Source organism: Mirounga angustirostris, unplaced genomic scaffold, assembly GCF_029215605.1.
Source record: "Mirounga angustirostris isolate CCGP_5_RB_7025 unplaced genomic scaffold, mMirAng1.0.hap1 SCAF_81, whole genome shotgun sequence".
NCBI lineage: Eukaryota > Metazoa > Chordata > Mammalia > Carnivora > Phocidae > Mirounga > Mirounga angustirostris.
Genome location: NW_026991789.1, coordinates 97,325 through 124,366, shown reverse-complemented (window position 1 = coordinate 124,366; position 27,042 = coordinate 97,325). Strand labels below are relative to the sequence as shown.

The window sequence follows — 27,042 nt, the reverse complement described above, 5'->3', positions numbered from 1 at the left end:
TTTTAGAGATGAATAAACTGATGCTGAGCTGGAATAACTGGCCAAAGATAATATAGCTGGTAAATTAGGGCAGAGGAATTTACACTCTGGAGAGGTAGTTTGACATCAAGTCAAGTCCTTTTTTCTCAATGATGCCAGTTCTTTTGAACCCGTTTCAAAGGGCACTGGAATCCTGTGGTGCCGCAAGAGCCCCTGAGCCAAAAGAGGAGGGAGTGGAAGAAAGGCCCCTTGCTCTGGCTTCAACCCGAGCACATCTTGTATACATAAATATATATATTATTATATATTTATATACTATAAGTATCTAATTATATATTATATATATGTAACTACATATATATGTATGATGTTATACCCATTTGGAATTTTGATAGAAAAAATTCCCAAACACTGTACCATACCATGATGAGTCCTAATGCCCTTATGATCTACACTAGAAACTTCTTGAAGTCAGAGACATCATCTTATTCTTTCTTTGGTCTCACAACAGTGTGGAACTTCCCTTGACCTGTGAGCCAGCCTTCGGAAGAAGGAGCACATGGAAATCCTTGCCCTGGCGATGCTCTGGGCTCCAGAACAGCTCTGTCTAAGCATCTCCCATGACCCCTGGCAACCTTGCTGTCTGTTTCTCACTAAAGCCAATTAAATTACGCCCGGTACCTGCGGCCTTCTCGCTGTTACCATGACTCATTGAGTTCTCACCCAAGAGGGAAGTGATGTCTTCTCCAAATATCCTGAGGCAATTTTCAATGAGAAATTGTACAAGACAAATCTGTAACACAAAAAGACAGGAATGGGGTGCTCTTTTCCATAGGGCATAGTTATAAATCATATTTTGTATACAGACCTTGGATCTAAGAAAAAATGGGAAGGACTTCTCAGAAAAATTCAGAGTTGATAAAAATATGTAGAAACCAGGGGCGCCTGGGTGGCTCAGTCGGTTAAGCATCTGCACTCGGCTCAGGTCGTAATTCCAGGGTGCTGGGATAAGCCATATATCGGGCTCCCTGCACAGTGGGAAGCCTGCTTCTCCCTCTCCCACTCCCCCAGCTTGTGTTTTCTCTCTCGCTGTGTCCCTCTCAGTCAAGTAAATAAAAGCTTAAAAAAAACCCAAAAAAACCCCAAAAACACATAGAAACCAGAGTTCTCTCAGAAGTAACTTAGAAGGAGTGATACTTTCCCGTGTACTTTGGGTATACATTTTAAAATACTGCTCATCCGTGGGCTAAAGTTATAATGCGTGGCCTAGTTTAAGAGCTAACAGTTTGGGATCAGCGGTTACGTCTTTAAGCCTAGGATAAATTTCGGGGCTCCACAGTTGGGCGTCTGACTCTTGGTTTCGGCGCAGATCACGATGTCATCGTGGTGAGATCCAGCCCCACATGGAGCCAACTTTGGGCTCCGTGCTCAGCGGGGAATCGGCTTGGGCTTCTCCCTCTCCCTCTCCCTCTCCCTCTCCCTCTTCTTCTGCCCCTGCCCCGCTCACGCTCTCTCTTTCCCTTTCTCAAATAAATACGTATCAAAAAATAAATAAAACTAGGATAATATTCAAAGTAGCCTACCTTATTAAAGTTTACTTATTTTTTGTTTTTAAATTTTGTTTCCAGTTTTATTGAGTTGTAACTGATGTTTACCATCTTCTGAAACTTAATAAAGTATGAACAAAAACTTAAGAAAACCATTTCTTAAATGAGGAAGCATCTTAAAGTTGGGAAGGAGAGATTTTGGTGGGGTTGTGAGGGAAAACCTACAGAGCTGGAGAGAAAACGTATCTGTCTGTCTAACTTCAGTCCCTTCTCACGCATGGCTTTGCCTCATACTGGCTCTCTCTGGGTGAGCTTGGGGAAGACCTGTTATCTTATTAGGATATTCTGGAATCTCTTGCTACTTTCCGTATGATGTAGCAGAAGTGAAATAGTAGCCGAGTACTTTTCTAGATGAGCCACAATTGGCAGAGGAAGGCCAATGTGTTTGGAGGCATGGGTGCTCATATTGCCCAAGCCACCTAGGATGTGCCAGTGATGACCAGAGGAGCTGCCTGTTGTCGCCATTGTGTAGTGAGGAAACCATGGCTTTGCCCAAAGATATGAGTCCCTCAGGGATTAGGCTGAGAGTTAAACCTTGACTGGTGAAGCTCCAAAGCCCAGGTTCTTTTCTATCGTATCACACGACTCTTCTCTCTCTCATTTAGTCAGTCTAGGTTTCGTCTCCTGGAGCGGGAAGAAGTGACTCGACCGCTCTGAGTTTTCCATTTAACAACACCCCTTCCCAGACCCAACCAGAGTAGGATAAAGAACTCTGCCACTCCACAGGGGCCTAATGAAAATGTGCACTTCACAAAGTTCCATCTGTCAGAGTTACTACTGTACATGTCCGGGTCAAAGTAGGGATTCTACCCCCCAGGGGACAAAAATGAGAGCTCTCATTACCTTTTTTATCAAGTTGTCTTCCAATTCCAAGCTGTCGGAATCAGGTGGGTAAAGAACGCTTGGGGCTATACAAACAGATAAATTATAAGCTGTCATCTGATTGGATGAGGAATGTTGCTCGATGTTGTATAGCACTCCAAAAAGGTATCGCAAGAGAACAACATTTGCTCTTGGCAGCTGGGCTAAAAGCCTAAGGTCAGGAAAACACACTTTTAAATTAGGCAAGTGATTCCACTTAGGAGGTTGGAAAAACAGAGACAGGGAACAGGATACATCCTTGTATATCTAGCACACAACCCGCTGTAGCAGAGTTCCAGGCATGAATGTAGACAAAATTGGTGCACTGAATTCAGTTCCTGAGCCAGATAAACACTTCTCTGGTTAGTTAAATGTCTGACAGACTTTTAAGGTCATAGCCCTGGCAATTGTTGCTCTTGATCTGTCTTAGACCAGGGAATTTTGTCTACTAGTTTCAAGGATCCAGAAGGTGTAAAACGGCCAAGGACTCCACACTAATAAGATCAGGAGAAGAACAATCATAGCCCTAAAGCGTGCCTCTATTCTGAAGCTGGCCCCCATGGGCGTGAAGAATTGAAACTCTTTGGCGTTGGTCATGATTATAGTGTGCAAAGCTGCAAAACGTAAGCCAATGTTTTCCTGATAGTATGTTGGGTGTATTTTGGAGATGTGACCAGAGTAGAGTAATTAGTGCATCGTTACCTCTGGGCTGCAGTTATCATCGCCTCTTTGTTGCCTTCATCAATAACACCGAGCCATTCGTCATAGAGATCAGATAAAAATATACTTCCCGGGATATTTTCAAGAAAGTCCTTAGGGAGATAAAAAAATATGTGTATATATTATAGAAAATATGTATTGGAAATATTCCAGAGAAAATATGTAGTTAAAAAATTCAGTTCAGCCCCCACTTCCTTTACAGATACCCAAACTGCGACCCACACGGAGCTCGGCTCTGACTCTCCATTGACTTGCACACGCAGGAGCAGGTGCTTGGATTTTCTCCCGCTAAAACTTAGAGGCATAAAAGCAGAGCTTAGGCTGTGGTGGAAATGAAGATAAAGCTCCCTTCTATCATCTGGAACTTATTTTTTGTGTGTGCTTTTTTTGCAAAGTACCACAAACTGACAGGGTCTGGCTATAGACCATCCTAAATCCTATTAGCTTCTTGGACAGAAATACACATACCATGTTGCTTGTTTTAGACACAGTGCTAGCTCTTCATTCTAGTAAGAAAAGGGCTGAAACAATCAAAACACAAACAGGTGGGCTCTTGCACACATATTAGGAAAGAACTAGGTCTTCTCACTCGGGGTAGGTGTGCTCCCTGGAAGAAAGCTACTCTCACAATGGCTTCATTCTTCCTTTTCTTAACTGTCTAAAAGTCGAGAGTCTAATGGCAGACTCACTGTGGTCCTGAGGATAGATCCATTTCTAGTATAGGCCAATTGTCCAGTTAGTTTGCCATGATATTATCAAGGCCAAGGTTGCAGAGTCTGATTCTCCACCAAGATCCGTCAACTTCAGGAAGAGAAAACTTTAGAAATGTCTAAGCACTCTCCCCACAAGTGCTCACCCTCTTCCTAGTCGGTGCTTATAACACGGAATCAGGAAAGAACCTCCTAACTCTTGCTAGAAAATCGATTCCATGTTTGCACCTTACAGAGGGCAACACTCATCTTCCTACCTAGTGTATCATCATTCTTCTCCTGTCTCTTGATGCCTTTACGTATATTATTACTGATATCACTATGGCCCCAGTGTAGGAGTGGTTACCTAAGTCATTTCTGGACTTGGCTATTTATCACATCTTCGAACATTAACGGGGGACAAGGGAAGACCAAATGTGACTGAGATTCTAAGACTGTAGTCATTACTACGTTAACATAGGGTTGTTCAGAGCTGTTCATAAGTGCCAAGGTGGATGGATTAAATTCTTTCCCTGTTCTATTTCTTTTGGAAAGTTTGCCTTCATTAGGAGGGTGGTGAGGATGTTTGCATGGGTAAACAGTGTGTACGTATTGGTGCGAATTTTGAAATTTATTATCATGACTAGTAGTCATTTCAGTATTAGTATTTTGCATGGAGTCTTCAGGAGTGAGGGTGGGGAGGGCGGTGTGTAGTGAAAACAGAAAGTATTTCTAACACATGGGGCTTTGAACTCCTAAAGTAGCTTCCTCAAATTTTGATTTTGTCAAGCATTTTTCAGCTTGTCAGGTTCTTAATCTATTATGCCCATCACGGTTCTTGAGCAGTCATGATGAAGGACACCATTCATAGCTTCAGTTACACATATGTGGATAATGCTAGAACCTTCCCTACCTTTAAGACGGATGCGACCACATGAACAGATTCGCTGTACGCGTTCAGTTTGACCCCAGAATTTAGTTTTTTCTTTAGGACTCTGCAGGATTTTATATTGACTGATTTGCTGAAGACGCCTTCTGTGAGTGGCCCTTTTTGATTAATAAAGGAAAGCATATCCTGTAGGAAGAAAAGAAAAGTACATGGCATCTCATATCCACAAACGCAGAGCACAAGCTTGCCTCCATTTTGAAAGAGCACGGGAATGTAATGGTACACTGTTTTAGAGTGGGAAGGGCCAAAGTCAATTTAGATTGTTTTTTTTTTCAGTGTCTTTCTATATAATTTCGACCCAAATATCCATTTTACAGTCATACACTAAAACATTTTAAACACTTCTTTTATTCAGATTTTCCTTTCCATTGAGTTTCCACTTTTAAATCAAACTTCTCCGCTTCAAGGATTTTGGGGAATCACCATCTGTTTCCTACTTTAGCATTTCTTTCTCATTATTCCCTACATAGATGCTCCTTCCCAAGTATGGAAGTCTATTTAGGAAATACTCATTTCCCATTTGTTTATTTCTCTTTAAGTGACTGTATACTCCTTTCCTACTTGTTCTATTTTCTTCCCTCTTTTAAAGTCAGGCTCAGAAACTCTCTTCTCCTTCTCTGATTACCCTTCCTTCTCATGAGTCTTTCATTGTCTTTTGCTGTATCTTCATGTCCTCTCCCTGCTGTGTAGAAACTTAATAAGGGGTGGACTCAGGGAATCCAACGGATCTGAAGTCTATTATGCTATTTATCTATTGTGTGACCTGGGGCACATACATCCTGTACTGATGCTTTTCTGATTCGTTTAGGCAGTGCGAAGGATGATAATCCTAGCTAGCCCCTAAATTTGCTGTGATGCAAGGACCTGGGGTAGTAGCTAGCAGGTAACATCCTAGCTAGGATGATACATTTCTTCATACCTAGCAGAACGTTCCCTACATCGCGTACAATGCTTGCAGAGACACTGAATACTCAGTGAAGGTCCACACTGACAATTCACTACAGCAGTTTGAGATAACACAGGCCAAACTCTGTGGCTTTCATTTGACATACTCTGTTAGGATTAACAGATTCCTATTTGCCAGAGGATGAGTCTATGCTCGTGTCAGATGTTTGCAGTTGTTAGACTGCGTAGACTCTGCTGAAGGAGACTTGAGACTCATGTGAGTGCAGGAAGGCAATGAAGGGGGAGTGTGAAGATGAGGTGGACTCTCAGAGACTCACAGACAGAGTCCATTTTGACTGATCTGAACAGGCCTCGGTGGGTCTTTGTGGAAACAAGATACAAGTGGAATGGAGAAGAATGTCTTTTCCTGTTCTATTTGCCTCATGACTCTGCTGGACCTAAGTCAGATTCTGTTCCTTGAAATAACAGTAACAGAGCTTCTCAGCCAAAGCCAGGGGCTGTCTAATGACTTCTCCATTTGGGGATAGATTTGGATGAGGACACGTGGCCTCTCAGAGTTTCCCCTCCTCAGGAGGGCTATAGAAGACCAAAAGGAGATGACCTACCAGAATTGGAAAGGGCAGCTTGTCTTTATAACACATATCCATGAGGGAAACTCCAAAGAGCTGTCCTGGCTTTGCGGAAGGTGGGGATGTGCACTGGTTGTGCTGGAAAGTTCTGGTGCCCCACCAAAAGGCCCTGGCTCTGAAATAACGGCTTTTCACAGTCTTCTTCCCGTAATCTAAGGAAGAAGTGAGATTAGTAGTAGTAGTTGTTGTTTAATACGCTGAACCTTCTTTTTCCTTTTTTTTTTTTTTACAGATTTTATTTATATTTTGACAGAGAGAGAGACAGCGAGAGAGGGAACACAAGCAGGGGGAGGGGGAGAGGGAGAAGCAGGCTTCCCTCGGAGCAGGGACACCGATGCGGGGCTCGATCCCAGGACCCCGGGATCATGACCTGAGCTGAAGGCAGACGCTTAACGACTGAGCCACCCAGGCGCCCCGGACTCATCTTAATTCCTGATGACTTGTATTTTCCAAAAGATTTCCTCAAAGTAATGTGGTAAGCATCATAAAACCAAGAAATGTCAGAAATATGGAGGGATTGATGATACGTGTCTCCAGGTTCTGAATCGAAAGTCTACCTTTTAAGGTGGACTGCTGCCAGGTAGCTGTGATTAGCTAGGCTCAAATCGTACTAGCTCTAGTCTCAGGGGCACTTCTCCTAGTCCTATTAATGGCTTTTTTTGGATTCCATCCATCATCTTATTTATTCTACACAACAATTCTAAGATTTAGACATTATTTTTATCCACATTTTAGAGATGAATAAACTGATGCTGAGCTAGAAAAACTGATCAAAGGTAATATAGCTGGTAAATGGGGGCACAGGACGTTACACTCTGGAGAGGTTTTTTGACATCAAGTCAAGTCCTTTTTTCTCAATGATGCCAGTTCTTTCAACCCGTTTCAAAGGGCACTGGAATCCTGTGGTGCCTCAAGAGCCCCTGAGCCAAAAGAGGAGGGAGGGGAAGAAAGCCCCCTTACTCTGGCTTCAGCCAAGGCACATCTAATACACATAAATATATATATTATGATTATATTTATATAGTATAAGTATCTAATTATATATTATATATATATATATATAACTACATATATATGTGTGATGTTCTATATATAGATAGATATATAGCACCCATTTAGAATTTTGTTAGAAAAAATTCCCAAACACTGTAGCATACCATGATGAGTCCTAATGCCCTTATGATCTACACTAGAAACTTCTTGAAGTCAGAGACCGCATTTTATCCTTTCTTTGGTCTCACAACAGTGTGGAACCTCCCTTGACCTGTGAGCCAGCCTTCGGAAGAAGGAGCCCATGGAAATCCTTGCCCTGGTAATGCTCTGGGCTCCAGAACAGCTCTCCCATGACCCCGGGCAACCTTGCTGTCTGCTTCTCACTAAAGCCAATTAAATTACTCCCGGTACCTGCAGCCTTCTCGCTCTTACCATGACTCATTGAGTTCTCTCCCAAGAGGGAAGTGATGACTTCTCCAAATATCCTGAGGCAATTTTGAATGAGAAACTGTACAAGACAAATCTGTAACACAAAAAGACAAGAATGGGGTGCTCTTTTCCATAGGGCATAGTTATAAATCACATTTTGTATACAGACCTTGGCTGTAAGAAAAAATGTGAAGGACTTCTCAGAAAAATTCAGAGTTGATAAAAATATGTAGAAACCAGGGGCGCCTGGGTGGCTTAGTCGGCTAAGCGTCTGCGTTCGACTCAGGTCATAATCCCAGGGTGCTGGGATCAGCCCTACATCGCGCTCCCTGCTCAGCGGGAAGCCTGCTTCTCCCTCTCCCACTCACACGGCTTGTGTTCCCTCTCTCGCTGTGTCTCTCTCAGTCACGTAAATAAATACAAGTTTAAAAAAAAAAAAAAAACACAGAGAAACCAGAGTTCTCTCAGAAATAACTTAGGAAGAGTGATACTTTCCCGTGTACTTTGGGTACACATTTTAAAATACTGCTCATCCGTGGGCTAAAGTTATACTGAGTGTCCTCGTTTAAGAGCTAACATTTTAGGATCAGTGGTTACGTCTTTAAGCCTAGGGTAAATTTCGGGGCCCCTCAGTTGGCCGTCTGACTCTTGATTTCGGCGTAGATCACGACCTCATGGTGGTGAGATCCAGCCCCACATGGAGCCAACTTTGGGCTCCGTGCTCAGCGGGGAATCGGCTTGGGCTTCTCCCTCTCCCTCTCCCTCTTCTTCTGCCCCTGCAATGCTCACGCTCTATCTTTCCCTCTCTCAAATAAATACATATCAAAAAATAAATAAAACAAAGATAATTTTCAAAGTAACCTACCTTATTAAAGTTTACTTATTTTTTGCTTTTAAATTTTGTGTCCAGTTTTATTGAGCTGTAACTGATGTATACCATCTTATGAAACTTTAAAAGTATGAACAAAAACTTAAGAAAACCATTTCTAAATGAAGAAGTATCTTAAAGTTGGGAAGCAGGGATTTTGGTGGGGTTGTGAGGGAAAACCCACACAGCTGGAGAGAAAACGTATCTGTCTGTCTATCTTCAGTCCCTTCCCACGCATTGCTTTGCCTCATACTGGCTCTCTCTGGGTGAGCTTGGGGAAGACCTGTCATCTTATTAGGATATTCTGGAATCTCTTGCTACTTTCCATACGACGTAGCAGAGGTGAAATAGTAGCCGAGTACTTTTCTAGATGAGCCACAATTGGCAGAGGACGGCCAATGTGTTTGGAGCCATGGGGGCTCATATTGCCCAAGCCACCCAGGATGTGCCAGTGATGACCAGAGGAGCTGGCTGTTGTCGCCATTGTGTAGTGAGGAAACCATGGCTTTGCCCAAGGTTACGAGTCCCTCAGGGATTAGGCTGAGAGTTGAACCTTGACTAGTGAAGCTCCAACGCCCAGGTTCTTTTCTATCGTATCACACGACTCCTCTCTCTCTCGTTTAGTCAGTCTAGTGTTTAGTCTCCTGGAGGGGGAAGAAGTGACTCGACTGCTCCGAGTTTCCCATTTAACGACACCCCTTCCCTGACTCCGCCAGAGTAGGATAAAGAACTCTGCCACTCCATAGGGCCCTAATGAAAATGTGCACTTCACAAAGTTCCATCCGTCAGAGTTACTACTGCACATGTCCGGTTCAAAGTAGGGATTCTACCCCCTGGGGAACAAAAATGAGAGCTCTCATCACCTTTTTTATCAAGTTGTCTTCCAATTCCAAGCTGCCGGAATCAGGTGGGTAAAGAACGCTTGGGGCTGTACAAACGGTTACATTATAAGCTGTCATCTGATTGGATGAGGAATGTTGCTCAATGTTGTATAGCACTCCAAAAAGGTATCGCGAGAGAACAACATTTGCTCTTGGCAGCTGGGCTAAAAGCCTATGGTCAGAAAAACACACTTTTAAATTAGGCAAGTGATTCCACTTAGGAGGTTGGAAAAACAGACAGGGAAAAGGATACATCCTTGTATATCTAGCACACAACCCGCTCTAGCAGAGTTCGAGGCATGAATGTAGACAAAATTCTTGCACTGAATTCAGTTCCTGAGCCAGATAAACACTTCTCTGGTTAGTTAAACGTTTGTCAGACTTTTAAGGTCATAGCCCTGGCAGTTGATGCTCTTGCATGTGTCTTGAACCAGGGAATTTCGTCTACAAGTTGCATGGATCCAGAGGTGTCAAACGGCCAAGGAGTCCACAATAAGATCAGGAGAAGAACAATAATAGCCCTAAAGCGTGCCTCTATTCTTAAGCTGGGCCACATGGGTGTGAAGAATTGAAATTCTTTGGCGTTGGTCATGATTATAGTGGGCAAAGCTGCAAAACGTAAGCCAATGTTTTCCTAATGGTATGTTGGCTTTATTTTGGAGATGTGACCAGAGTAGAGTAATTATTGCATCATTACCTCTGGGCTGCAGTTATATTCTCCTCTTTGTTGCCTTGATCAATAACACCGAGCCATTTGTCATAGAGGTCAGATAAAAATATACTTCCTTGGATATTTCTACGAAAATCCTTAGGGATATAAAAGAAAAAAAATATATATATATATATACTATAGAAAATATGTATTGGAAATATTCCAGAGAAAATATGTAGTTAAAAAATTCAGTTCAGCCCCCACTTCCTTCACAGATACCCAAACTGGGACCCACACACAGCTCGGCTCTGACTTTCAATTGACTTGCACACGCAGGAGCAGGTGCTTGGATTTTCTCCCGCTAAAAGTTAGAGGCATAAAAGCAGAGCGTAGGCTGTGGTGGAAACGAAGATAAAGCTCCCTTCTATCATCTGGAACTTAGTTTTTGTGTGTGGTTTTTTTTTTGCAAAGAACCACAAACTGACAGGGTCTGGCTATAGACCATCCTAAATTCGATTAGCTTCCTGGACAGAAATACACATACCCATGTTGCTTGTTTTAGACACAGTGCTAGCTCTTCATTCTAGCAAGAAAAGGCCTGAAGCAATCAAAACACAAACAGGTGGGCTCTTGCACACATATTAGGAAAGAACTAGGTCTTCTCACTCGGGGTAGGTGTGCTCCCTGGAAGAAAGCTACTCTCACAATGGCTTCATTCTTCCTTTTCTTAACTGTCTAAAAGTCGAGAGTCTAATGGCAGACTCACTGTGGTCCTGAGGATAGATCCATTTCTAGTTTAGGCCAATTGTCCAGTTAGTTTGCCATGATATTATCAAGGCCAAGGTTGCAGAGTCTGATTCTCCACCAAGATCCGTCAACTTCAGGAAGAGAAAACTTTAGAAATGTCTAAGCACTCTCCCCCAAGTGCTCACCCTCTTCCTAGTCGGTGCTTATAACACGGAATCAGGAAAGAACCTCCTAACTCTTGCTAGAAAATCGATTCCATGTGTGCACCTTACAGAGGGCAACACTCATCTTGCTACCTAGTGTATCATCATTCTTCTCCTGTCTCCTGATGCCTATATGTATATTACTACTGGATATCACTATGGCCCCAGTGTAGGAGTGGTTACTTACCTAAGTCATTTCTGGACCTTGCTATTGATCACATCTTCGAACATTAATGGGGTACAAGGGAAGACCAAATGTGACTGAGATTCTATGACTGTAGTCATTACTACGTTAACATAGGGTTTTTCAGAGCTGTTCATAAGTGCCAAGGTTCATGGATTAAATTCTTTCCCTGTTCTATTTCTTTTGGAAAGTTTGCCTTCATTAGGAGGGTGGTGAGGATGTTTTCATGGGTAAACTGTGTGTATGTATCGGTGCGTATTTTGAAATTTATTATCATGACTAGAAGTCATTTCAGTATTAGTATTTTGCATGGACTCTTCAGGAGTGAAGGTGGGGAGGGCGGTGCGTAGTGAAAACAGAAAGTATTTCTAACACATGGGGCTTTTAACTCCTAAAGTAGCTTCCTTAAATTTTGATTTTGTCAAGCATTTTACAGCTTGTCAGGTTCTTAATCTATTATGCCTTTTATGGTTCTTGAGCAGTCATGATGAAGGACACCAATCATCGCTTCAGTTACTCACGTGTGGATAATGCTAGAACCTTCCGTACCTTTAAGACGGATGCAACCACATGAACAGATTCGCTGTACGGGTTCACTTTGACCCCAGAATTTAGTTTCTCCTTTAGGACATGGCAGGATTTTATATTGGCTGAGTTTCTGAAGACGCCGTCTGTGAGTGGCTCTTTTTGATTAATAAAGGAAAGCATACCCTGTAGGAAGAAAAGAAAAGTATTTGGGATCTCATATCCACAAACGCAGAGCACAAGCTTGCCCGTTTTGAAAGAGGAGGGGAATGTAATGGTACACTGTTTTAGAGTGGGAAGGACTAAAGTCAATTTAGATTGTTGTTTTTCCAGTGTCTCTCTATATACTTTCTACCCATATATCCATTTTACAGTCATACATTGAAACATTTTAAACACTTCTTTTAATCAGATTTTCCTTTCCATTGAGTTTCCACTTTTAAATCAAACTTCTCTGCTTCAAGGCCTTTGCGGAATCACCGTCTGTTTCCTACTTTACCATTCTTTTCTCATTATTCCCTTACGTAGATGCTCTTCCGCAAGTATGGAAGTCTATTTAGGACATACTCTTTTCCCTTTTTTTATTTCTCTTTAAGTGACTGTATACTCCATTCGTACTTGTTCTATTTCGTTCCCTCTTTTAAAGTCAGGCTAAAAAATTCTCTTGTCCTTCTCTGATTACCCTGCCTTCTCATGAGTCTTTCATTGTCTTTTGCTCTATCTTCGTGTCCTCTCCCTGCTGTGTAGAATCTTAATAAGGGCTGGACTCAGGGAATCCAACGGATCTGAAATCTATTATGCTACTTATCTATTGTGTGAGCTGGGGCACATACATCCTGTACTGAGGCTTTTCTGATTCGGTTAGGCAGTGCGGAGGATGATAATCCTAGCTAGCCCCTAAATTTGCTGTGATGCAAGGAACTGGGGTAGTAGCTAGCAGGTAACAAAGTAGCTAATATGATACATTTCTTCATAGCTAGCAAAACGTTCCCTACATACCTACAGTGCTTGCAGAGACACCAAATACTCAGTGAATGTCCACACTGACAATTCATTACAGCAGTTTGAGATAACACAGGCCAAACTCTGTGGCTTTCATTGGACATATTCTGTTAGCATAAACAGATTCCTATTTGCCAGAGGATGAGTCTATGCTCGTGTCAGATGTTTGCAGTTGTTAGACTGAGTAGACTCCGCTGAAGGAGACTTGAGACTCATGTGAGTGCAGGAAGGCAATGAAGGGAGAGTGTGAAGATGAGGTGGACTCTCAGAGACTCACATACACAGAGTCCATTTTGACTGATCTGAACAAGCCTCCGCATGTCTTTGTGGAAACAAGACCCACGTGGAATGGAGAAGAATGTCTTTTCCTGTTGTATTTGCCTCATGACTCTGCAGGACCTAAGTCAGATTCTGTTCCTTGAAATAACAGTAATAGAGCTTCTGAGCCAAAGCCAGGGGCTGTTTCATGACTTCTCCATTTGGGGATAGATTTGGATGAGGACACGTGGCCTCTCAGAGTTTCCCCACCTCAGAAGAGCTATAGAAGACCAAAATGAGATGACCTACCAGAATTGGGAAGGCCAGGTTGTCTTTATAACACACAACCATGAGGGAAACTCCAAAGAGCTGTCCTGGCTTTGCAGAATGTGGGGTTGTGCACTGGTTCTGCTGGCAAGTGCTGGAGCCCCACCAAAAGGCCCTGTCTCTGAAAGAACGGCTTGTCACAGTTTTCTTGCCGGAGTCTAAGGAAGAAGAGAGAGTACTAGTAGTAGTAGTTTTTTAATACGCTGAAACTTCTTCCTTTTTTTTTTTTTTTTTTTACAGATTTTATTTATATTTTGACAGAGGGAGAGAGACAGCGAGAGAGGGAACAGAAGCAGGGGGACGGGGAGAGGGAGAAGCAGGCTTCCCTCAGAGCAGGGAGCCCGATGCGGGGCTCGATCCCAGGACCCCGGGATCATGACCTGAGCTGAAGGCAGTTGCTTAACGACTGAGCCACCCAGGTGCCCCAGACTCATCTTAATTCCTGATGACTTGTATTTTCCTAAAGATTTCCTCAAAGCAATGTGGTAAGCATCATAAAACCAAGAAATGTCAGAAATATGGAGGGATTGATGATACGTGTCTCCAGGTTCTGAATCGAAAGTCTACCTTCCAAGGTGGACTGCTGACAGCTGTTATTAGCTAGGCTCAAAACATACTAGCTCTAGTCTCAGGGGCACTTCTCCTAGTCTTATTAATGGCTTTTTTGGGATTACATCCATCATCTTATTTATTCTACACAACAATTCTAAGATTTAGACATTATTTTTATCCATATTTAGAGATGAATTAACTGATGCTGAGCTGGTATAACTGGCCAAAGATAATATAGCTGGTAAATGCGGGCACAGGAATTTACACTCTGGAGAGGTAGTTTGACATCAAGTCAAGTCCTTTTTTCTCAATGATGACAGTTCTTTTCAACCCATTTCAAAGGGCACTGGAATCCTGTGGTGCCTCAAGAGCCCCTGAGCCAAAAGAGGACGGAGGGGAAGAAAGGCCCCTTCTCTGGCTTCAACCAGAGTACTTCTAATATACATAAATATATATATTATGATAATATATTTATATACTATAAGTATATAATTATATATTATATATAACTACATACACATGTATGATGTGTTTTACATATATATATACATATATATACAAATATATACATACATATACATACATCCTGTACTGAGCCTTTTCTGATTCATTATTACATATATACATATATATATAAATATATATGTATGTATATGTATAGCACCCTTTTAGAATTTTGTTAGAAAAAAATCCCAAACACTGTAGCATACCATGATGAGTCCTAATGCCTTTATGATCTACACTAGAAACTTGTTGAAGTCAGAGACCTCATCTTATCCTTTCTTTGGTCTCACAACAGTGTGGAACCTCCCTTGACCTGTTGAGCCAGCCTTTGGAAGAAGGAGCACATGGAAATCATTGCCCTGGCGATGCGCTGGGCTCCAGAACAGCACTGTCTATGCATCTCCCATGACCCTTGGCAGCCTTGCTGTCTGCTTCTCACTAAAGCCAATTAAATTACTCCCGGTACCTGCAGCCTTCTCACTGTTACCACGACTCATTGAGTTCTCTCCCAAGAGGGAAGTGATGTCTTCTCCAAATATCCTGAGGCAATTTTCAAGGAGAAATTGTACAAGAGAAATCTGTAACACAAAAAGACAAAAATGAGGTGTTCTTTTCCATAGGCCATAGTTTTAAACACATTTTGTATATAGACCTTGGATCTAAGGAAAAACGGGAAGGACTTGTCAGAAAAATTCAGAGTTGATAAAAATACGTAGAAACCAGGGGCACCTGGGTGGCTCAGTCAGTTACGCATCTCCCTTCGGCTCAGGTCAAGATCCCAGGGTGCTGGGATCAACCCTATATCTGGCTCCCTGCTCAGCGGGAAGCCTGCTTCTTCCTCTCCCACTCTCCCTCCTTGTGTTCCCTCTCTGTCAAGTAAATAAATCAAATCTTAAAAAAAAAAAACCAAAAACATAGAGACCAGAGTTCTCTAGGAAATAACTTAGAATGACTGATGCTTTCCCGTGTACTTTGGGTACACATTTTGAAATACTGCTCATCCGTGGGCTAAAGTTATAATGCGTGGCCTAGTTTCATAGCTAACATTTTGGGATCAGTGGTTACATCTTTAAGCCTAGGATAAATTTCGGGGCCCCTCAGTTGAGCGTCGGACTCTTGATTTCGGCGCAGATCACAATCTCATGGTGGTGAGATCCAGCCCCACATGGAGCCAACTTTCGGCTCTGGGCTCAGCAGGGAATCGGCTTGGTCTTCTCCCTCTCCCTCTTCTTCTGCCCCTGCCCCACTCACGCTCTCTTTCCCTCTCTCAAAGAAATACATATCCAAAAATAAATAAAACTAGGATAATATTCAAAGTAGCCTACCTTATTAAAGTTTACCTGTTTTTTGTTTTTAAATTTTGTTTCCAGTTTTATTGAGCTGTAACTGATGTATAACATCTTATGAAACTTTATAAAGTATGAACAAAAACTTAAGAAAACCATTTCTTAAATGAAGAAGTATCTTAAAGTTGAGAAGCAGAGATTTTGGTGGGGTTGTGAGGGAAAACCCACACAGCTGGAGAGAAAATGTATCTGTCTGTCTAACTTCAGTCCCTTCTCACACATTGGTTTGCCTCATGCTGGCTCTCTCTGTGTGAGCTTGGGGAAGACCTGTCATCTTCTTAGGATGGTGTGGAATCTTTTGCTAGTTTCCATAAGATGTAGCAGAGGTGAAATAGTAGCCAAGTACTTTTCTAGAGAGCCACTATTGGCAGAGGAAGGCCAATGTGTTTGGAGCCATGGGGGCTCATATTGCCCAAGCCACCCAGGATATGCCTGTCATGACCAGAGGAGCTGGCTGTTGTCGCCATTGTGTAGTGAGGAAACCATGGCTTTGCCCAAGGTTACGAGTCCCTCAGGGATTAGGCTGAGAGTTGAACCTTGACTAGTGAAGCTCCAAAGCCCACGTTCCTTTCTATCGTATCACACGACTCTTCTCTCTCTCGTTTAGTCAGTCTAGTGTTTAGTCTCCTGGAGGGGGAAGAAGTGACTCGACTGCTCCGAGTTTCCCGTTTAACGACACCCCTTCCCAGACCCCACCAGAGTAGGATAAAGAACTCTGCCACTCCACAGGGGCGTAATGAAAATGTGCACTTCACAAAGTTCCATCCGTCAGAGTTACTACTGCACATGTCCGGTTCAAAGTAGGGATTCTACCCCCTGGGGGACAAAAATGAGAGCTCTCATTACCTGTTTTATCAAGTTGTCTTCCAATTCTAAGGTGCCAGAATCAGGTGCGTAAAGAACGCTTAGGGTTATAAACACTGATAAATTATAAGCTGTCATCTGAGTGGATGAGGGAGGTTGCTCAATGTTGTATAACACTCCAAAAAGGTATCGCAAGAGAACAACATTTCCTCTTGGCAGCTGGGGTAAAAGCCTAAGGTTAGAAAAATACTCATTTAAATTAGGCAAGTGATTCCACTTAGGAGGTTGGAAAAACAGAGACAGGGAACAGGATACATCCTTGTATATCTAGCACACAACCCGGTGTAGCAGAGTTCCAGGCATGAATGTATGCAAAATTGTTGCACTGAATTCAGTTCATGAGCCAGATAAAAACTTCTCTGGTTAGTTAAATGTTTGACAGACCTTTAAGGTCATAGCCCTGGCAACTGATGTTCTTGCATCTGTCTTGGACCAGGGGATTTCCTCTAACAGTTTCATGTACCCATAAGATGTAAAACGGCCAAGGATTCCAAATTAATAAGATCAGAAGAAGAATGATAAAAGCCCTAAAGTGTGCCTCTATTATGAACCTGGCCCCCATGGGTGTGAAGAATTGAAACTCTTTGGCATTGGTCATGATTATAGTGGGCAAAGCTGCAAAACGTAAGTCAATGTTTTCCTGATAGTATGTTGGCTGTATTTTGGAGATGTGACCAGAGTAGAGTAATTATTGCATCATTACCTCTGGGCTGCAGTTATCTTCTCCTCTTCGTTGCCTTGATCAATAACACCGAGCCATTTGTCATAGAGATCAGATAAAAATATACTTCCATGGATATTTCTAAGAAAATCCTTAGGGAGATAAAAAAAACTATGTATATATATTATAGAAAATATGTATTGGAAATATTCCAGAGAAAATATGTAGTTAAAAAATTCAGTTCAGCCCCCACTTCCTTCACAGATATCCAAATTGTGACCCACACGGTGCTCGGCTCTGACTCTCCATTGACTTGCACATGCAGCAGCAGATGCTTGGATTTTCTCCCACTAAAACTTAGAGGCATAAAAGCAGAGCTTAGCCTGTGGTGGAAATGAAGATAAAGCTCCCTTCTATCATCTGGAACTTATTTTTTGTGTGTGCTTTTTTTGCAAAGTACCACAAACTGACAGGGTCTGGCTATAGACCATCCTAAATCCTATTAGCTTCTTGGCCAGAAATACACATACCCATGTTGCTTGGTTTAGACACAGTGCTAGCTCTTAATTCTAGCAAGAAAAGCCCTGAAACAATCAAAACACAAACAGGTGGGCTCTTGCACACACATTAGGCAAGAGGTAGGTCTTCTCATTCGGGGTATGTGTGTTCCCTGGAAGAAAGCTACTCTCACAATTGCTTCATTCTTCCTTTTCTTAACTGTCTAAAAGTCGAGAGTCTAATGGCAGACTCACTGTGGTCCTGAGGATAGATTCATTTCTAGTTTAGGACAATTGTCCAGTTAGTTTGCCATGATATTATCAAGGCCAAGGTTGCAGAGTCTGATTCTCCACCAAGATCTGTCAACTTCAGGAAGAGAAAACTTTAGAAATGTCTAAGCACTATACCCACAAGTGCTCACGCTCCTCCTAGTCAGTGCTTATAACACAGAAACAGGAAAGAACCTACCAACTCTTGCTAGAAAATAGATTCCATGTGTGCACCTTACAGAGCGCAACACTCATCTTGCTACCTAGTGTATTCTCATTCCTCTCCTGTCTCCTGATGCCTATATGTATATTACTACTGGATATCACTATGGCCCCAGTGTAGGAGTGGTTACCGAAGTCATTTCTGGACTTTGCTATTTATCACATCTTCGAACATTAATGGGGGACAAGGGAAGACCAAATGTGATTGAGATTCTAAGACTGTAGTCAGTACTACATTAACATAGGGTTGTTCAAAGCTGTTCATAAGTGCAAAGGTGCATGGATTAAATTCTTTCCCTGTTCTATTTCTTTTGGAAAGTTTGCCTTCATTAGGAGGGTGGTCAGGATGTCTGCTTTGGTAAACAGTGTGTTTGTGTCAGTGCGTATTTTGAAATTTATTATCATGACTGTAGTCATTTCAGTATTAGCATTTTGCATGGAGTCTTCAGGAGTGAAGGTGCGGATGGCTGTGTGTGGTGAAAACAGAAAGTATTTGTAACACATGGGGCTTTTAACTCCTAAAGTTGCTTCCTTAAATTTTGATTTTGTCAAGCGTTTTTCAGCTTGTCACGTTATTAATCTACTATGCCCGTTATGGTTCTTGAGCAGTCATGATGAAGGACACCAATCATCGCTTCAGTTACTCACGTGTGGATAATGCTAGAACCTTCCCTACCTTTAAGACAGATGCGAACACATGAATAGATTCCCTGTACGGGTTCACTTTGACCCCAGAATTTTGTTTCTCCGTTAGGACTCTGCGGGATTTTATATTGGCTGAGTTTCTGAAGACGCCTTCTGTGAGTGGCCCTTTCTGATTAATAAAGGAAAGCATACCCTGTAGGAAGAAAAGAAAAGTATATGGCATCTCATATCCACAAACGCAGAGCACAATCTTGCCTCCGTTTTGAAAGAAAAGGGGAATGTAATGGTACAATGTTTTAGAGCGGGAAGGACTAAAGTCAATTTAGATTGCTGTTTTTTCAGTGTCTCTCTATATATACTTTCTACCCATATATCCATTTTACAGTCATACACTGAAACATTTTAAACACTTCTTTTAATCAGATTTTCCACTAAGTTTACACTTTTAAATCAAACTTCTCTGCCTCAAGGCCTTTGCGGAATAACCGTCTGTTTCCTACTTTCCCATTCTTTTCACATTTGTCCCTTACATACATGCTCTTCCGCAAGTATGGAAGTCTAGTTAGGAAATACTCATTTCCCATTTGTTTATTTCTCTTTAAGTGACTGTATACTCCATTCCTACTTGTTCTATTTCCTTCCCTCTTTTAAAGTCAGGCTCAGGAACTCTCTTCTCCTTCTCTGATTACCCTCCCTTCTCATGAGTCTTTCATTGTCTTTTGCTGTATCTTCATGTCCTCTCCCTGCTGTGTAGAAATTTAATAAGGGCTGGACTCAGGGAATCCAACGGATCTGAAGTCTATTATGCTACTTAACTATTGTGTGCGTTGGGGCACATACATCCTGTACTGAGGCTTTTCTGATTCGTTTAGGCAGTGCGGAGGATGATAATCCTAGCTAGCCCCTAAATTTGCTGTGATGCAAGGAACTGGGGTAAGTAGCTAGCAGGTAACATGCTAGCTAAGATGATGCATTTCTTCATAGGTAGCAGAACGTTCCCTACATCCCGTACAGTGCATGCAGAGACACCGAATACTCAGTGAAGGTCCACACTGACAATTCACTACAGCAGTTTGAGATAACACAGGCCAAACTCTGTGGCTTTCGTTTGACATATTCTCCTAGGATTAACACATTCCTATTTGCCAGAGGATGAGTCTATGCTCGTGTCAGATGTCTGCAGTTGTTAGACTGAGTAGACTCCGCTGAAGGAGACTTGAGACTCATGTGAGTTCAGCAAGGCAATGAAGGGAGAGTGTGAAGATGAGGTGGAGTCTCCGAGACTCACATACACAGAGTCCATTTTGACTGATCTGAACAAGCCTCCGCATGTCTTTGTGGAAACAAGACCCAAGTGGAATGGAGAAGAATGTCTTTTCCTGTTGCATTTGCCTCATGACTCTGCAGGACCTAAATCAGATTCTATTCTTTGAAATAACAGTTATAGAGCTTCTCAGCCAAAGCCAGGGGCTGTCTAATGACTTCTTCATTTTTGGGATAGATTTGGATGAGGACGCTTGGCCTCTCAGAGTTTCCCCTTCTCAGGAGGGCTCTAGAAGACCAAAAGGAGTTGACCTACCAGAATTGGGAAGGACAAGTTGTCTTTATCACACACATCCATGAGGGAAACTCCAAAGAGCTGTCCTGGCTTTGCGGAAGGTGGGGCTGTGCACTGGTTGTGCTGGGAAGTGCTGGAACCCCGACAAAACACCCTGTCTCTGAAAGAACGGGTTTTCACAGTCTTCAGGCTGGAGTCTAAGGAAGAAGTGAGAGTACTCGTAGTAGTAGTTGTTGTTTAATATGTTGAACCTTCTTTTTCCTTTTTTTTTTTTTTTACAGATTTTATTTATTTTTTGACAGAGAGAGAGAGACAGCAAGAGAGGGAACACAAGTAAGGGGAGGGGGAGAGGGAGAAGCAGGCTTCCCTTGGAGCAGGGAGCCTGATGCGGGGCTCGGTACCAGGACCCCAGGATCATGACCTGAGCTGAAGGCAGATGTTTAACGACTGAGCCACCCAGGTGCCCCAGACTCATCTTAATTCCTGATGACTTGTATTTTCCTAAAACTTTCCTCAAAGCATGTGGTACGTGTCATGAAAAGAAGAAATGTCAAAAATATGGAGGGATTGATGATACGTGTCTCCAGGTTCTGAATCGAAAGTCTACCTTCTAAGGTGGACTGCTGCCAGTTAGGTCTGATTAGCTAGGCTCAAATCATACTACATCTAGACTCAGGGGCACTTCTCCTAGTGCTATTAATGGCTTTTTTTGGATTACATCCATCATCTTATTTATTCTACACAACAATTCTAAAATTTAGACATTATTTTTATCCACATTTTAGAGATGAATAAACTGATGCTGAGCTGGTATAACTGGCCAAAGATAATATAGCTGGTAAGTGGGGGTACAGGAATTTACACTCTGGAGAGGTTGTTTGACATCAAGTCAAGTCCTTTTTTCTCAAAGATGCCAATTCTTTTCAACCCGCTTCAAAGGGCACTGGAATCCTGTGGTGCCTCAAGAGACCCTGAGCCAAAAGAGGAGGGAGGGGAAGAAAAGCCCCTTTCTCTGGCTTCAACCAGCGCACATGTAATATACATAAATATATACATTATGTTTATATATTTATATAGTATCAGTATATAATTATGTAATATATATAACTACATAGATATATATATAGCACCCATTTAAATTTTGTGAGAAAAAGTTCCCAAACACTGTGGCATACCATGATGAGTCCTAATTCCGTTATGATCTACACTAGAAACCTTCTTGAAGTCAGAGACCTCATCTTATCCTTTCTTTGGTCTCACAACAGTGTGGAACCTCCCTTGACCTGTGAGCCAGCCTTCGGGAGAAGGAGCACATGGAAATCCTTGCCCTGGCGATGCTCTGGGCTCCAGAACAGCTCTGTCTAAGCATCTCCCATGACCCCTGGCAGCCTTGCTGTCTGCTTCTCACTAAAGCCAAATAAATTATTCCCGGTACCTGCAGCCTGCTCGCTGTTACCACGACTCATTGAGTTCTCTCCCAAGAGGGAAGTGATGTCTTCTCCAAATATTTTAAGGCAATTTTCAATGAGAAATTGTACAAGAGAAATCTGTAACACAAAAAGACAAAAATGGGGTGCTCTTTTCCATAGGGCATAGTTATAAATCACATTATGTCTATAGACCTTGGATCTAAGAAAGAATGTGAAAGATTTCCCAGAAAAATTCACAATTGACAAAAATACATAGAGACCAGGAGCGCCTGGGTGGCTCAATCGGTCAGGCGTCTGCATTCAGCCCAGCTCATGATCCCAGGGTGCTGCGATCAGCCCTACATCGGGCTCCCTGCTCAGCGGGAAGCCTGATTCTCCCTCTCTCACTCCCCCTGCTTGTGTTCCCTCTCTCGCTGTGTCTGCCTCTGTCAAGAAAATAAATATAATCTTAAAAAAAATAATAAAATAAAAAACAGAGACCAGAATTCTCTAAGAAATAACTTAGGAAGAGTGATACTTTTCCGTGTACTTTGGGTACACATTTTAAAATACTGCTAATCAGTAGGCTAAAGTTTTAATATGTGGCCTAGTTTAATAGGTAACATTTTGGTATCAGTGGTTACATCATTAAGCCTAGGATAATTTTGGGGGCCCCTCTGTTGAGCATCTGACTCTTGATTTTGGCTCAGATCACTATCTCATGATGGTGAGATCCAGCCCCACATGGAGCCAACTTTGGGCTCTGTGCTCAGCGGGGAATCAGCTTGGGCTTCTCCCTCTCCCTCTCCCTCTTCTTCTGCCCCAGCCCCGCTCACGCTCTCTCTTTCCCTCAAATAAATACATATCAAAAAATAAATAAAACTAGGATAATTTTCAAAGTAGCCTACCTTATTAAAGTTTACTTATTTTTTGTTTTTAAATTTTTTTTCCAGTTTTATTGAGCTGTAACTGATGTATACCATCTTATGAAACTTTATAAAGTATGAACAAAAACTTAAGAAAACCATTTCTTAAATGAAGAAGTATCTTAAAGTTGGGAAGTACAGATTTTTGTGGGGTTGTGAGGGAAAACCCACACAACTGGAGAGAAAACGTATCTGTCTGTCTAACTTCAGTCCCTTCACACTCATGGCTTTGCCTCATACAGGCTCTCTCTGGGTGAGCTTGGGGAAGACCTGTCATCTTATTAGGATGTTCTGGAATCTCTTGCTAGTTTCTGTTGACATAGCAGAGGTGAAATAGTAGCCGAGTACTTTTCTAGAAGAGCCACAATTGGCAGAGGAAGGCCAATGTCTTTGGAGCCATGCGGGCTCATATTGCCCAAGCCACCTAGGATGTGCCAGTGATGACCGGAGGAGCTGGCTGTTGTCGCCATTGTGTAGTGAGGAAACCATGGCTTTGCCCAAGGTTACGAGTCCCTCAGGGATTAGGCTGAGAGTTGAACCTTGACTAGTGAAGCTCCAAAGCCCAGGTTCTTTTCTATCGTATCACACGACTCTTTTCTCTCTCGTTTAGTCAGTCTAGGTTTAGTCTCCTGGAGCGGGAAGAAGTGACTCGACCGCTCTGAGTTTTCCGTTTAACAACACCCCTTCCCAGACCCCACCAGAGTAGGATAAAGAACTCTGCCACTCCACAGGGGCCTAATGAAAATGTGCACTTCACAAAGTTCCTTTTGTCAGAGTTACTACTGCACATGTCCGGGTCAAAGTAGGGATTCTACCCCCTGGGGGACAAAAATGAGAGCTCTCATTACCTTTTTTATCAAGTTGTCTTCCAATTCCAAGCTGTCGGAATCAGGTGGGTAAAGAACGCTTGGGGCTATACAAACGGATAAATTATAAGCTGTCATCTGATTGGATGAGGAATGTTGCTCGATGTTGTATAGCACTCCAAAAAGGTATCGCAAGAGAACAACATTTGCTCTTGGCAGCTGGGCTAAAAGCCTAAGGTCAGAAAACACACTTTTAAATTAGGCAAGTGATTCCACTTAGGAGATTGGAAAAACAGAGACAGGGAAAAGGATACAACCTTGTATATCTAGCACACAACCCGCTGTAGCAGAGTTCCAGGCATGAATGTAGACAAAATTGGTGCACTGAATTCAGTTCCTGAGCCAGATAAAAACTTCTCTGGTTAGTTAAATGTTTGACAGACTTTTAAGGTCATAGCCCTGGCAGTTGATGCTCTTTCATGTGTCTTCAACCAGGGAATTTCGTCTACAAGTTTCATGGATCCAGAAGGTGTCAAATGGCCAAGGAGTCCACATTAATAAGATCAGAGGAAGAACAATAATAGCCCTAAGGCGTACCTCTATTCTGAAGCTGACCCCCATGGCTGTGAAGAATTGAAACTCTTTGACATTGGTCATGATTTTAGTGGGCAAAGCTGCAAAACGTAAGCCAATATTTTGCTAATACTATGTTCGCTGTATTTTGGAGATGTGACCACAGTAGAGTAATTATTGCATCATTACCTCCGCGCTGCAGTCATCTTCTCCTCTTCGTTCCCTTGATCAATAACACCGAGCCATTTGTCATAGAGATTGAACAAAAATATACTTCCTGGGATATTTCTTAGGAAATCCTTATGGAGATAAAAATAAATATGTATATATATTATAGAAAATATGTATTGGAAATATTAGAGAGAAAATATGTAGTTAAAAAATTCAGTTCAGCCCCCACTTCCTTCACAGATACCCAAACTGTGACCCACATGGAGCTCGGCTCTGACTCTCTATTGACTTTCACACGCAGCAGCAGGTGCTTGGATTTTCTCCCCCTAAATCTTAGAGGCATAAAAGCAGAGCTTAGGCTGTGGTAGAAATGGAGATAAAGCTCCCTTCTATCATCTGGAACTTATTTTCTTTGTGTGCTTTTTTTGCAAAGTACCACAAACTGACAGCGTCTGGCTATAGACCATCCTAAATCCTATTAGCTTCTTGGACAGAAATACGCTTACCCATGTTGCTTGTTTTAGACACAGTGCTAGCTCTTAACTCTAGCAAGAAAAGGCCTGAAACAATCAAAACACAAACAGGTGGGCTTTTGCACACATATTAGGAAAGAACTAGGTCTTCTCACTCGGGGTAGGTGTGCTCCTTGGAAGAAAGCTACTCTCACAATTGCTTCATTTTTCCTTTTCTTAACTGTCTAAAAGTCGAGAGTCTAATGGTAGACTCACTGAGGTCCTGAGGATAGATTCATTTCTACATTAGGTCAATTCCCAGTTAGTTTGACAATATTATCAAGTCCAAGGTTGCAGAGTCTGTTTCTCCACCAAGATCCGTCAACTTCAGGAAGAGAAAACTTTAGAAATGTCTAAGCACTATACCCACAAGTGCTCACCCTCTCCCTAGTCGGTGCTTATAACACGGAATCGGGAAAGAACCTCCTAACTCTTGCTAGAAAATGGATTCCATGTGCGCACCTTACAGAGGGCAACACTCATCTTGCTACCTAATGTATCAGCATTCTTCTCCTGTCTCCTGATGCCTATATGTATATTACTACTGGATATCACTATGGCCCCAGTGTAGGAGTGGTTACCGAAGTCATTTCTGGACTTTGCTATTTAGCACATCTTCGAACATTAACGGGGAACAAGGGAAGACCAAATGTGACTGAGATTCTAAGACTGTAGTCATTACTACGTTAACATAGGGTTGTTCAGAGCTGTTCACAAGTGCCAAGGTGGATGGATTAAATTCTTTCCCTGTTCTATTTCTTTTGGAAAGTTTGCCTTCACTAGGAGGGTGGGGAGGATGTTTGCATGAGTAAACAGTGTGTATGTATTGGTGTGTATTTTGAAATTTATTATCATGACTAGAAGTCATTTCAGTATTAGTATTTTGCATGGCGACTTCAGGAGTGAAGGCGGGGTAGGCGGTGTGTAGTGAAAACAGAAAGTATTTCTAACATATGGGGCTTTTAACTCCTAAAGTAGCTTCCTTAAATTTTGATTTATCAAGCGTTTACCAGCTTGTCAGGTTCTTAATCTATTATGCCCATTATGGTTCTTGAGCAGTCATGATGAAAGACACCAATCATAGCGTCAGTTACTCATGTGTGGATAATGCTAGAACCTTCCCTACCTTTAAGACGGATGCGACCACATGAACAGATTCGCTGTACAGGTCCACTTTGACCCCAGAATTTAGTTTCTCCTTTATGACCCTAGTTGATTTTATATTGGGTGATTTGCTGAAGATGCATTCTGTGAGTGGCCCTTTTTGATTAATAAAGGAAAGCATATCCTGTAGGAAGAAAAGGAAATTATATCGCATCTCATATCCCCAAACGCAGAGCTCAAGCTTGCCTCCGTTTTGAAAGAGGAGGGGAATGCAATGGTATACTGTTTTCGTGCAGAAAGGACTAAAGTCAATTTAGATGGCTGTTTTTTCAGTGTCTCTCTATATACTTTCTACCCAAATATCCATTTTACAGTCATACACTGAAACATTTTAAACACTTCTTTTAATCAGATTTTCCTTTCCATTGAGTTTCCACTCTTAAATCAAATTTCTCTGCTTCAAGGCCTTTGCGCAATCACCGTCTGTTTCCTACTTTACCATTCTTTTCTCATTATCCCCTTACGTAGATGCTCTTCCCCAAGTATGGAAGTCTATTTAGGAAATACTCATTTCCCATTTGTTTATTTCTCTTTAAGTGACTGTATACTCCATTCCTACTTGTTCTATATCATTCCCTCTTTTAAAGTCAGGCTCAGAAACTCTCTTCCCCTTCTCTGATTACCCTCCCTTCTCATGAGTCTTTCATTGTCTTTTGCTGTATCTTCATGTCCTCTCCCTGCTGTGTAGAAATTTAATAAGGGCTGGACTCAGGGAATCCAACGGATCTGAAGTCTATTATGCTACTTATCTATTGTGAGAGCTGGGGCACATACATCCTGTACTGAGGCTTTTCTGATTCGTTTAGGCAGTGCGGAGGATGATAATCCTAGCTAGCCCCTAAATTTGCTGTGATGCAAGGAACTGGGGTAGTAGCTAGCAGGTAACATGCTAGCTAGTATAATACATTTCTTCATAGCTAGCAGAACGTTCCCTACATCCCGTACAGTGCTTG

At 42.2% G+C, this 27,042-nt stretch overlaps 1 protein-coding gene across 1 annotated transcript in view; it reads right to left on the bottom strand.

The window, feature by feature from the left end:
- LOC135363253 (uncharacterized) overlaps nt 1-27,042 on the bottom strand; it is a 98,018-nt gene that overhangs the window by 46,697 nt on the left and 24,279 nt on the right. Inside the window, exons 10-28 of the mRNA XM_064583889.1 lie at nt 26,052-26,213; nt 24,432-24,541; nt 23,712-23,901; nt 21,964-22,075; nt 20,550-20,725; nt 19,002-19,163; nt 17,379-17,488; nt 16,658-16,847; nt 14,932-15,043; nt 13,392-13,567; nt 11,847-12,008; nt 10,209-10,318; nt 9,494-9,683; nt 7,766-7,856; nt 6,317-6,492; nt 4,770-4,931; nt 3,150-3,259; nt 2,430-2,619; nt 661-772 (exon numbers count right to left, since the gene is read on the bottom strand). Coding sequence (XP_064439959.1) covers nt 661-772; nt 2,430-2,619; nt 3,150-3,259; nt 4,770-4,931; nt 6,317-6,492; nt 7,766-7,856; nt 9,494-9,683; nt 10,209-10,318; nt 11,847-12,008; nt 13,392-13,567; nt 14,932-15,043; nt 16,658-16,847; nt 17,379-17,488; nt 19,002-19,163; nt 20,550-20,725; nt 21,964-22,075; nt 23,712-23,901; nt 24,432-24,541; nt 26,052-26,213 — 2,803 coding nt within the window. The remainder of the gene's footprint in view (nt 1-660; nt 773-2,429; nt 2,620-3,149; nt 3,260-4,769; nt 4,932-6,316; nt 6,493-7,765; nt 7,857-9,493; nt 9,684-10,208; nt 10,319-11,846; nt 12,009-13,391; nt 13,568-14,931; nt 15,044-16,657; nt 16,848-17,378; nt 17,489-19,001; nt 19,164-20,549; nt 20,726-21,963; nt 22,076-23,711; nt 23,902-24,431; nt 24,542-26,051; nt 26,214-27,042) is intronic.